The 12,195-nt window shown below is 40.6% G+C and overlaps 2 protein-coding genes across 2 annotated transcripts; both read left to right on the top strand.

Moving 5' to 3' along the window:
• The first annotated feature begins 1,275 nt into the window (after window positions 1–1,275).
• Window positions 1,276–6,470, top strand: asb10 (ankyrin repeat and SOCS box containing 10). The gene is made up of 5 exons (XM_051410181.1): window positions 1,276–1,752; window positions 3,071–3,338; window positions 3,981–4,485; window positions 5,027–5,140; window positions 5,712–6,470. Exons 1-5 carry the CDS (start codon window positions 1,428–1,430, stop codon window positions 5,895–5,897), a joined length of 1,398 nt encoding a protein of 465 aa, XP_051266141.1. The 5' UTR covers window positions 1,276–1,427; the 3' UTR covers window positions 5,898–6,470.
• A 1,944-nt stretch (window positions 6,471–8,414) lies between these two features.
• Window positions 8,415–10,893, top strand: gbx1 (gastrulation brain homeobox 1). The gene is made up of 2 exons (XM_051400142.1): window positions 8,415–9,123; window positions 9,845–10,893. The coding sequence occupies exons 1-2, from the start codon at window positions 8,673–8,675 to the stop codon at window positions 10,357–10,359; spliced, it is 966 nt and encodes a 321-aa protein (XP_051256102.1). The 5' UTR covers window positions 8,415–8,672; the 3' UTR covers window positions 10,360–10,893.
• The last annotated feature ends 1,302 nt before the right edge of the window (window positions 10,894–12,195 follow it).

The raw sequence follows: 12,195 nt of genomic DNA, 5'->3' as shown, positions 1-12,195 counted from the left end.
GCATCTATTACCAAACTGTAACATAAAATAAATGACCTTGATTTCCATACCAGAACAGTCGTTAAGGTATAGATGAGATGCAGCAATGCTTCTGTGTTTTCAAATGGAAAAGAAGGTAAAACCTCCCCACGAATATCATGTATTTCTCCACCTGTGGTGCAGACCTTGTTTTCCACAGAGCTTACAGGCATCTTGATGGACTCCAACACAGAGGTGGATAAACAGACATTAAAATATGTGCTATTTTAACACGTTGTGTATCCAATACAGTGCATTTTAATAGATGGTGATGTCAGAGCAGGTTAATCAGTCTCCAAAAAGGTAATTCTGAATCATCCTTGCCGCAATATGAAAACCTATCCTAAGAGGTTTGGTGTCAAGAGAGTTAAAAGTTGGGATCAGTTTTGCTACTGGGTAGAATTTCTACCAGCACTGGAAAATGGTAGTCCATCAGTCAAAAGAGATGTTTGTCAAAAGCTTAGCAAGTAGGCTTAAGAGGCTTAATTATGCACCGTCCCTCCGCCATCAGAACACTACACGTGGGGCAGAGTGACACAGCGGTTGCCAGTCATTCAGCCTAATGTTCTAATGGAGGGAGCCATGTGGATACATAAAATCCATTAAGGCTCTTGAAAAAAAAAAAATACTGAGCAGAAAAAGACATTTTGCAAACACAGGGGCTTACAAATAGGGCATTCTTATATTTGTCAAGACAAAATTTGACCCTATAAGTTACCCAAATGTGTATGTCAGCTGTAACTTTTTTTAACTTTTGTTTAACACTGTAAGCCCTTGCTGGTAATGGCAAAGGCTTATAATCCAATGATTTGAGCTTTTATATGATCTATTCTTGCTCAGCGTATTTACAGTAGGATAGGTGAAAACACAAAATGTATCTGGAGTAAGTGATATTTTTATATGCTGAACAGAACTGAAAATCTGTAAATGTAAAGTCACTTATATGTTTTAAGGAAGCAAACCTCCTATTTTTCCCTGATTAAAGTTTTGCTTGATGAGATAGTGTGTAATTGTATGTTCCAACACCACCAAAAGAAGCTTGTATTGTAGTTACAAAGCACAAGTTTATTCACTACTACCACTTGCAGATACTTATGATATTTGCAGCCTGACAGAGAAGCTTCATGGCTGTTACTTTGCTGAAGGCAAAATAGGAGAGGCTCGAGTGGCTGCATGTGAGACATAAAAATAGCATTACTTGTCACACTGCAGGGAGGGTCTCATACCGAATATCAAAACAACTCTGTGAACCAACCCTGTGAACAGCCGGCAGGCACACAGTGGACATTAGCCAGAGAGAGGGAAACAACAACAGAAACAGAGAGACAGGCCCTTTTAGACGGTCTCCCTCACTTAATCATACACATCTTACACAAGCACTTTTCTCCGTGTGAGGCAAGCCATTCAGCATGTCACGAGGCAGCTTTGTCTTCACACCCATGGCCTTACGCTCTCTTGAACTTGACGAGGACATGCTGGAGAGATACAAGTACAAGAAGCAGCTGGCATCCCATCACCTCAACAGCTATATGGTGAAGAAAGAGATCAGGGACAGGGCACCGCTGAGGTCCGACACCGCCCTGCCAGCAGCTGTCTGCCAAGATGTGGTCGTACAGAATGCTCTGTATACAGGAGACCTTGAGGCTATGCAGCACCTCTTTCCTAGAGGAGCCACAGTAAACCTCATCATTGAGCCACAAGGAGGGGACATGCGCTGGGTTGCCACAGGGGAAGGTAGGAGACAACATCTGTCTTCATTAGGAATTAATTTGGAATTCATATGATTTGGCACAGCAAAGTAGCTTTTTGTAATTTCTAGAGATTTGCATAAAAATAGGAATTTTAAATGTACTTTTGGCAGAATTTGAACAGAAGTGGCACACATTACCTGTGTTGTTGTGGAACTAAGTTAAAGTAAATTACTGCTTATACATATTATATATATTATCTTAATATGTGACTACAAGCAGCATGTAACTGGTGCATATCACCCTGAGACAGTATTTAAAGACACAGTGATGCAATATTTATAGAAACAGAGCACATGGCAATATTTATAGAAACCATCATGTGTCCACCACATAATCCAACTGGATTCAAATGGGGTCTTTCACTGAAGACAAAATACACAATTTGCTTGTTTTATTTTGCGGAAGACTAACATTTTGACTCAGTTTTGACTTGTTGAGTCCCTGGAAATGATTGTTCCAGACTCCAAGTTAAAATTTTGATTGAATACATAACACTAATAATGGGCCTGTGCAATACTGAATGTTATCAGTAGCCGAACATTGTGTTGGTTGAATTCTTTGCTCTTTGCTCTGTTTCTTTTTGTCTGTTTAACTTCAGTGGATAAGCTGAATCAGTGGGCAGGTGACATGTAACACAACAGTCATTGGCTCCCATATCACTGCACTGGCAAAGTTAACCAGGTCAACCAAAATATCAAATATCACGACCCTGAAATAGCCCTGTCTGCACAAACAACCTACATAAGTGCTTATCTCCTCAAGAGAAACCACCCTAACTCTTTAAAAATCAATCCAGTTAGCTACAATATGGCTTACGTAGCACCCAAGATTAAATGGCGCAAACAAAAGACATACCGCAACGACGTGATCTCCACAGCCAAAGCCTCAGGTTGTGTCATGCAGTTCTGGAACTGTCTGCTTGTTGGTGATGAACTGACAATGGTCAGCATCCTGGACGACGATGAGAATGACTACCTTATCGATGCCATTTATGACACCAGCAACATAGAAGAATGGAAGAACTTCAGATTTAACTACAGAGGCCTGAGTGGGTTTATGAGAACTTTTGATTTTATATCAAACCGATGGCAGTTATGCAAATAAGTTGTGGTCTTACTTTTCTTCATGGTACCAGGATCTATTATTGTGTATTGGGAAGAGTCGTGCAACTTTGTAAATGTTCTAACTGACAGCAATACACACTCTCGGATAACTTATTCCTGACACGTCTGCTTATTTACAATCATCCTAATGGTTTCGCTCAAAGCTGACTTTATGCCAATTGTTCTCCCTGCTGGCAGGACTATGGTCACTGAGTTATGAGCAGGAGCTGACCACACCACTTCACATCACAGCTGGCCGAGGCTTCGCAGACTGCCTGAGACTCCTGCTGCAGCGTGGGGCCAATGTAGACCTGTCACCTGGGGGCACCACCGCCCTGCATGAGGCCTGTGAAAACTGCCAGCCAGAGTGTGTCAAACTGCTGCTGGTCCATGGAGCCAATGCCAATGCGGTCTCTGAAGATGGCCTTATGCCTTTGCACATTTGCACAAGCCCTGAATCCCTTGAGTGAGTAAAGTAGAGTAAAAGTAGAAAGTGTCTGCCAATGCTTCACCTAGTGCAGTGATTCTCAGTACTTGTACCCCAGGAGGGACTTCCACAGTTGCCAGAAGGTATATAGAGATAATGTGGAATAACTCATTTGAAAAACTAGAAACTAGATTTTCTGTGAAGCAGCCACTGTGGGCAAAAGTGACAGCTAAAAGATAAAGGCTAATGCTAAAACATTAGCTAGTGTAACAGTAGCACAAGAGCCCAATCAATGAGTCTGTGAAGTGACTCAGTTTAGTCAGTTTTACCACAATTCTTACTAAACATTTCTAGCTGTTGTACACTACTGATCATACCACACCAAGTGAGACTTACCTAAGCAAATTGAAATGAATGAATGAATTTACCTTTGGAAAAGGTGTGTCAAGAGTTACATAGTCTCACTTTAACATCACTGACTCCTGAAAACTAGCCAGCAGGCATGCAGGAAAAGTACTGGATACCTAAATGTGCTGCAAACTTGATAAAACTGACCCAGGCTAAACATTGAAGAATTCAGGATGAAAATGACTGCAGTAACATCATTTTTTTTATATAAGAAATGGTTTTAAATGACATCTGGTTACAGTACAAAACAAGGCTCTGTAATTCTGCCTGCAGATGTGCCAAGTATCTCCTTCAGTATGGAGCAGCAATCAATGGTCGCACTATAGATGAAGATGACACTCCCTTACACGTGGCAGCCAGGAACGGCCTCACAGACCACACTGAGCTCTACCTGCGCTATGGAGCTGCTGTGGACAAACAGAACAATGAGGGCCTCACACCCCTGAATGCTGCTTGTTCACAACGCCAGGAGGTGCAGGACCTTCAAATTTACTTCAAGGTGTGCCAGATGCTGCTGGGGGCAGGGGCCAACGTCCACACTTTGGACCAGGACAAACACAGTCCTTTGCACATGGCCTGTAAGAACGCAAATCCAGACATAGTGGATCTGCTGCTGGCTAATGATGCCTGCGTTAACGACATGGACTATGGTGGTGAAGCTCCCATGCATAACATCCTGAAGGTAGTGTGCTTCAAGGTTTCCCATCAGCCCGAGAGGATTGTCCGCGCCCTCCTCAACCACGGTTCTATTCGGGTGTGGCCTGGAGCTCTGCCCTTGGTAGGAAATCAAATAGTACATGTTGTCCAAAAAATACCAAAGCATAAAATGTGTGCACATGTATTTCCAGATCAGTTTGTAGTGGTATACTGTAGTTTCTGTATGAAGCAATTATTCATCAACGTGGTTCATTTTGCATAATTAACAAGTACTGCACATGAGAAAAAAAATGAATCTTGAAACACTAAACTGTTCCTTGTAATATTCCAGACTTCACAACTTCACATTCAAATCATTCCCATTTCATGACACAACATGAAGTGTTGCACTCTCTGCGGGAAACAGACTACAACTATCAGTGAACCCACGTGCACTAGACAAAATGCCTGGTTCCTAATTAGGCAAGTGTTAATAGGAGATTAATTAGCACTAATTGCATAATTTCCAGTTAAACCCCTGGAGGGAAGACCAATCTGTTCATTTCACAAGTGTTTAATTACTTTATTTCTTCAGTTCTATGGAGTCACAAGCTCGCTCATGAACTTAAATGATGATTATATGAATCCTATTGCTTTGCTCTGTGTTGTGGCGTTTCTTTTAGGTTTTGAAGCACTGCTCTGAGTCTCCACACACCATCGAGGTTCTTCTGAACGCCTACAGTCACCTCAAAGTCACAGACACCTGGGTTGAGTCTGTGTCGTCAGAGGTGTATAAGGCAAGCTCATTAAATAATGAATTTGTCAGTAGGGTTTAACCAGTGTGGGTGTTTTAAGGCAATTTGGTTTGGATTTTATGGGCTTTTTTATATTGTACCAATTATTTCTTTAATTGCCTCTGCATGTTTTGGGCACCATATCTGGACAGCACCAAGACTATAAGAGCTTTACTAAAAGCAATGCTCATTAATTTGAAGACTTAAGGTGACCCAATACATATATACAGTGGTAAAAGAAACTCTGACATACAGTATGTTAGGCCTCTAAATACAGAATTAAATTACAAAAATGTTTCAATGATTATATGGATTAATAAAAATGTACAAGGCATTTTGCAGGTTGTGCAGGTGATGCTTATAGCTGGATATAGTAGTGGGCGATATTTGATATTCAAAGATATCTATAATAGGACAAAGCTAATGGTAGAGGAATTGCTCGCAGTATGTTTATTTAATAATTGCTTCTTATTCATTTTTAAAATACCACTCTGTTTTACTGTAAAGTGAGACAAATAACATTCATCAACACTTCATCAAATGATCTCATGTCCACCTGTTTTTATCCAAGCAGGAGCACAAAGAGTTCTATGACTCAGTCTTCTCTTTGGCACTGACTCCTCGCTCCCTGCAGCACTTGGCACGCTGCAAATTCAGGAACTTCCTGGAGGGACGGGTGCACAAGGTGGTCCCTAAACTTGACCTGCCCACCTACATCAAGAACTACCTGCTCCTGGAGTACAGAGGCTATATCCACTGAAGGATCCTGATGAACATTGAGTGCTGCTACATGTGAGAACAGAGCGCCTGTTCCCAAAATAATAACAAAATCATAATAATTCAAATAGTGACACCAACTGCTGCTCTTCACACACATATTATTAAATAAATTGCTGTAAAGTTTTCAGGAGGAAGAAGCAGCTGCTTGTTCTCTGTCACGTTTATTCCAGATCAGTCTTTTTGGCACAGTTACATGTTTGATGTTGCACCACAAGAGGGCGCTATAGACTAGAGATGGTCAAGTATATGGCACGTATGCAATTGGAATGTTTTATATTTTATTTATTTTATCATCACATCTTTTTTTTTTTTTTTTTTACTTTTGCACTTGGTAGTAAAGAGGCTCAGATGCTTGTATTTTTATACATAGTAATAATCAGGGTAGTTGGATGTAAATGCGCATAGTAATTATGTGTTGTACATTTATGTTTGCCACAAAATATTTGCATAAATAATTATTCTCACCGATATTATTGTAATTAGGCGTTTTATATATTAAATAAATATGTAATAATGATATGCTTCAAATTAAATAAAGTATCCCACCATGGCCATATAACCCAGTGTGTGTTGTTTTATTATTTCCTGTTGTCTTTCATTTTCTCTATGTTTCTGCTCCTTCTGTGTCGTTTTTCCATACTCTCGATTTTCCCGGGAAAGAAGAATATTAATGACCAAAAAAAAAAATGCATTAAAAAAATCTGATAAAACCTTTGTGATCAAACAACACCTAAAAAGCTCACCTGAAAGGGTGAGCAGAAAGTTGTAATTTGTGATTTTTATAAAGTGATTCCGATATTCTTCTAAAGTGGCTATATCAGTCTGAAACTATGGCGAGATTTGACACAAGGAGAAAAGGACAAACGAGTTCAGTGTGTGGCACCTGTCAGCCTCTCCGATCAGTCATTTGCGGGGGGAAAAAAGTTAACTTGGAGGGATCATCACAGTCACATTTAACAAAATGACAATTATCTGCAGACTTCATTTGATCAATTTGCCTTACACTGAAAAACAGCAGTGATAAGATTCCATCACCCCTCGGGACAATTAAAATATGTCCTTTGTTGTTATCACAGGTTGACAATTTTTATTAGGCCTATACTTCAGTCATAGTGTATAAGGCTTTTATTTAAAAAAGAAAAAAATAGAAGCAAGAACAACAGATCAAACTGATGCATATTCGAAATGAATGTAAATGTAATTTGGACATTTAAAAAAATGTGACTAAAAGATTCGTGAACAAAAAGTGCAAAGAGGAGCTGGGCAACATCAGAATCCTTCTAAAAAAAGAAAAAGGGAGAGGAGCTCGGCAAATGGTTTCAATAGATCAAAGAGAGGTGCTGCTGAAGTCACTTGCAATTATAAGAATTAGCCTGGCCTGGCCCTCCACTGCTAATCAGAGTCGGTGGTGATATGTTTATGTCCTCTTGCAATCAGAAGACCAGTTGGAGAGCCCGGGCACCCAGGACTCAATAGGGCTAATCATCATCAGTTCCCATTGCCATTTAAAAGGTGAAATGATCTGCGATTAAACCAGTGTTTAAAGAAAAGAGAAAAGTGATTTTTTTCTCTCTCTCTCTACATGTATTTTTGATCAGGGATGAATTATAACTCCCAAAGCGCAAAAGCAAAAAAACGTGTGTGGGTTATTTTAATTTATAAAACCCTTTTTTCCCCCCCTTTTTTTTGGGTGATTCAGTTGACAGATGATCCGTAAGGGACGTTAAAGTTTATAATGCACAGCTTTTCAAATAAATTCTCCCCCCTCCGACTTCAAACAAATTTGACTTTGGCCACTATGAGTCCACACTGCAGTTGACCTCGCATAAACGTCTTTTATCTGAACCTAATTTCGCACAGGGTATCTCTCTCCAGGGAACAATTGTTGCAGCACTTCTTTTTTTTTTCTGAAGCCAAACGCATTGTTTTTAGCCGGCGGAGAATAGGACAGAGAGCAGAGAAACATCTGCCTCTCCTCCCTCGCTGACTCTGATGCCCATCGGCCCCAATATTCCAACAAAAGCCACCGTTGTTTTACGCTGTCCCTTGAATCCAGAGTAATTACTTATCATCAATCAAAATTAATAATAGCTGATTGGGTTGGTGTGGTCAACGATTATAGAAGGGGAAGGGCTGGAACAGTCTCTCACACCGTTTTGCAGTCAATGGTGAACCTGGCAAAAGGGGAGGAGGGCTGGAGAGAGAGAGGGTGGGGTGGGGGGGGTGCGACCCGTCTATTTGGTCTCCACTGGGAAACTACCGCCTCTCAAGACGGCCAAAAAGTCAGAGGCTGAATAAGGAAATGAAGCGTAATTTGAGGAAGATGGATGAGTCCCCAGGGAAACACCCCCTTTTCATTCCTCTTGTATTGCAGATGATAACCAATGCGCTCTCGCCCTCTCTCTCTCTCTGCGCGCACGCACACACACACACACACACACTTGGTGTAACGGAGAGGGGCGGAGGGAGGAGTTGCAGAGAGGGGAGAGGTAGATAGATAGAGAGAGCGTGTGTTTATGTCTCAGTGTGTGACAAATAAGAGGGAAAAGGTAGCGGTGGGGCACACAACAAAGCGCCCGACTGACTGACGCATATAGAGTGCGGAGATCTGGAGAAGCGAGTGCACTCCGATACGGGATGACAACACAGCAGAGGATCTACTTTCCATTCGCACTGCCTTTGCACTGAAAGTTTTGCGCGTCGCCGAGGAGAGGACACCTGCTTTCCAAGTTACCACCAAAATAAAAGCTGCAAAATGCAGAGACCAGGCGGCCAAGGGACGGCGTTTTCAATCGATTCGCTGATAGGGACCCCTCAGCCCAGACCGGGACACCTGCTCTACACGGGCTATCCTATGTTCATGCCGTACAGACCTTTGGTTATTCCACAAGCTTTATCCCACTCGCCTTTATCGTCTGGTATACCTCCACTCGCGCCTTTGGCTTCTTTTGCGGGACGGCTCACTAACACGTTCTGTGCCAGTTTGGGACAGGGGGTGCCATCCATGGTTGCGCTCACCACGACGATGCCGAGTTTCTCGGATCCACCGGACAGTTTCTACCCGCCACAAGAACTCCCAGGTCCCCGTTTAAGCGCCGCCGATCCCGGGGCGAGAAGGCAGGAAAGTCCGCACTCCGATGAGCTGCACAGCCGGGACAAGGGCTCCGAGCTGCTCAACTTCTCGGAAACTTTTCAAACAATATCAGGTAACCTCGGCCTTATTATTTTTTGATGGTTATTTTATCAAATCCAAAATAAGAGGCTGTTGCGTAAAAAGTGACCACTGTGCGTAAATGCGTTAAAGCAGAGATTGCTGGTGTTTGATCCACGCACTCAAATGAAATATAAAACCCATTTTACATCAGATTTGTCACCGTTGCAGGGGTAACAAAAATATTGATACAGCACTTATTACAGCCAAATTCTTAGGGTTGAAACCTGATGACAGTTAAACTATAAAATGTGTTGTTCAGATACTTACTAAAAACTACTAAAAAACAGACTGAAATTATCTATGAATTGTTCTTTAAATTATTATAATGATAACGATCTGGAGAGCATACTTAGAAAACTTGAGAAGAATTATTTAGTTAGGAGATACAATTAAACCTTTTATAAGTTTCCAAAACGTACTGAGCTTCAGTAAAAACTTACAGCACTCAGCGTTTACACACAGGACAGCTGTAGTGGCCCAATATGAGTTCATGTTGCTGCTTGTAATAAAAAAGAATAAAATAAAAAACATTTTAGGTATTTTCAGCAATTTTGTTCTTGGCTATTATCTCTACCAGCCTCCTAAAACAGACAATGATTGATGTCTAATGTTTTAAGATTTGCGTAATGGTCTTTTTTGGCTTGCAGGCTCATGAATAAGTGACTCACTGTGAATGTGTTTGCTCTTTCTTCCTTTCTTTCTTCACATTTTAGGTGAGACCAAACTATACAGCTCAGACGACGAGAAGCTGGACCTAAAATCAGCAGACACCGTATGCAGTGACCGAGAGGACAGCTCGGCGGACAGCGAGAACGAAAGTTTCTCGGACGGCAACAACTGTGGCTCCCTGTCCCAGAAGAGCAAACTAAAGGCCGGCTCACAGGAGGCGCTACCGACCGGCAGCTCGGCAGGGAAGAGCCGGAGGAGACGAACAGCTTTTACCAGCGAGCAACTGCTCGAACTTGAAAAGGAGTTTCACTGTAAAAAGTACCTTTCTCTGACTGAACGCTCCCAGATCGCACACGCACTCAAACTGAGCGAGGTGCAGGTGAAGATCTGGTTTCAGAACCGCAGGGCCAAGTGGAAACGGATCAAAGCCGGCAACGTTAACAACCGGTCAGGAGAACCGGTGAGAAATCCCAAAATCGTGGTCCCCATCCCTGTGCACGTCAACAGGTTTGCTGTGAGGAGTCAGCATCAACAAATAGAACAAGGGACCAGGCCATGAACTCAGATGAAGAATCAAAAAAATATCCACAATAAAAAAAACAAAAACACTTACATTGACTCTATGTTCCACTGATTTGTTGAACGCATGAAGCACAAAAAGGAGGATTCGATTATTTTGTCTGAGAGGTGAGACTGAGCAGAGGAGGAAGATCTGCTCGCAGACGGATCAGTTATTTGGCAATATGCTGTCGTTTTTATTTATTGTTCTGTGAATATGTAAATATAAATGGGTAAAAATTGGTACAAATGGGCACTATGAGATGAGACTGTAAAGATTTTTTTAAGTATTTATAATGTAGGGCCAAAATGTTTCTGTTGGTTATGTGCATGTCCTCATTTGGTGAAGCGGATTTCCTTTTTTTGTGTTTCGTACATTTGCATGTAAAGACGTTTTTACATTTTGTTTGGCAACTGTAGGAAACCACTTTTGACAGCTATTTGTGAAAAAAAAAAGAAAAGATGTGAAGGAAATAATGACCAAACAAGGGACAACTGTAAAGTATATTGACCTAATAAATCGCTTTATACGAAAGGTGGAATCCAGATTGAATCATTGTTGTTCAGAGAGTAGAGTAAACACATTTTTATGGTTGCGAAAAATCTATAGGAATCTATAGGAATTATTTTATCCTGCTAAAATGAAAAATGTGGCCTACACTGTTTAAACACAGCGATTCCTTTTGAATAAGATTACAAACTGCAGTCAGACGGCTATTTTAATATTATACAACACATTTTTAATTGAAAAATCACGTTTTTTTAGTCCTCAAGAAATAAGTTTGAATTTTACAATGGAAATATTTCAATATAATTTCTGAATTTATGAGGACTGAAACAATTGTAGGATACTTTTATCTTTAATATTCAAAGAGCACCAGCGTTGCAACTTAATCTCTCTTGATGTAACACATTTTTCCCCCTGAAACATCAGGACCTGAGAGGTGGATGTTTTTTAAATAGCAGCAGTGATTGATTTCTCTTTAGGAGGCCATGTTGTCTCAAGTGGACTGATGAATGCTCATTAGACTGGGCACATTCAACACACTGTAATGAACTTATCTATCAGTCACAAGAGAGGATCAAACCTACAGCAGCTCTTCACCATCTAAAGAGCTAAACTTTATACTAAAACAATATAAAGGGACTCTGATATAAATATAAATCCTAACAAGAAGTAATTTAATTGGACATATATAGAAGCTTTAAATCTGCAAAAAAAAAAAAAAAAAAAGGATATTGTTTGGATAGTAGTCTTTTCTTACATAATGTGTCATTTTCTTTAGAACAATTTTCTAAAGAGATTTGATATTTACTCTAAAATACTGACACCTGTAGAGAATTATTCTTAAAAATGAGGTCTGGTTCCCAGTGGGAGAAGATTTCATGAATTTGATACGATTGTTGAAGAGGCAGCGTATGACTTTCAAAAAATCCTATAGCTACATTTACACTAACAGACTTCATCTGCAAGACTATAAGTGACTAGAGCAAATAAATGTGACAGCTTTCTCAGTCAGATCAAATATGGAAACTTACATAGCAATGCAAAATTACAGAGCAGCACTATTAAAATAATCTCTAACTAAAATAATGTCTGGCCACATAGCTATCCGGTTACAGGAAAGGGAAAACAGGCCTAGATGTTTTATGCAAACTTTCATATGCATGGTTCTGGTTTCTCTGAACTGTTTCCAGAAAAGGGTTCATGTTGGAATAATTTCACCTCACCTCAGATGAGAGAAAGTGATTCCTTTTTCCAAAATAGACTCATGCCTCAAGCCATGTTGAACTGCAACAGCACCTGTTGAGGTATGATGATAGGGAGAGATATTTC

The sequence above is a fragment of the Dicentrarchus labrax genome, unplaced genomic scaffold (assembly GCF_905237075.1).
Source record: "Dicentrarchus labrax unplaced genomic scaffold, dlabrax2021, whole genome shotgun sequence".
NCBI classification, from domain to species: Eukaryota; Metazoa; Chordata; class Actinopteri; family Moronidae; genus Dicentrarchus; species Dicentrarchus labrax.
The sequence above is the reverse complement of the archived record's forward strand: the minus strand, read 5'-3'. Positions and strand labels throughout refer to the sequence as shown.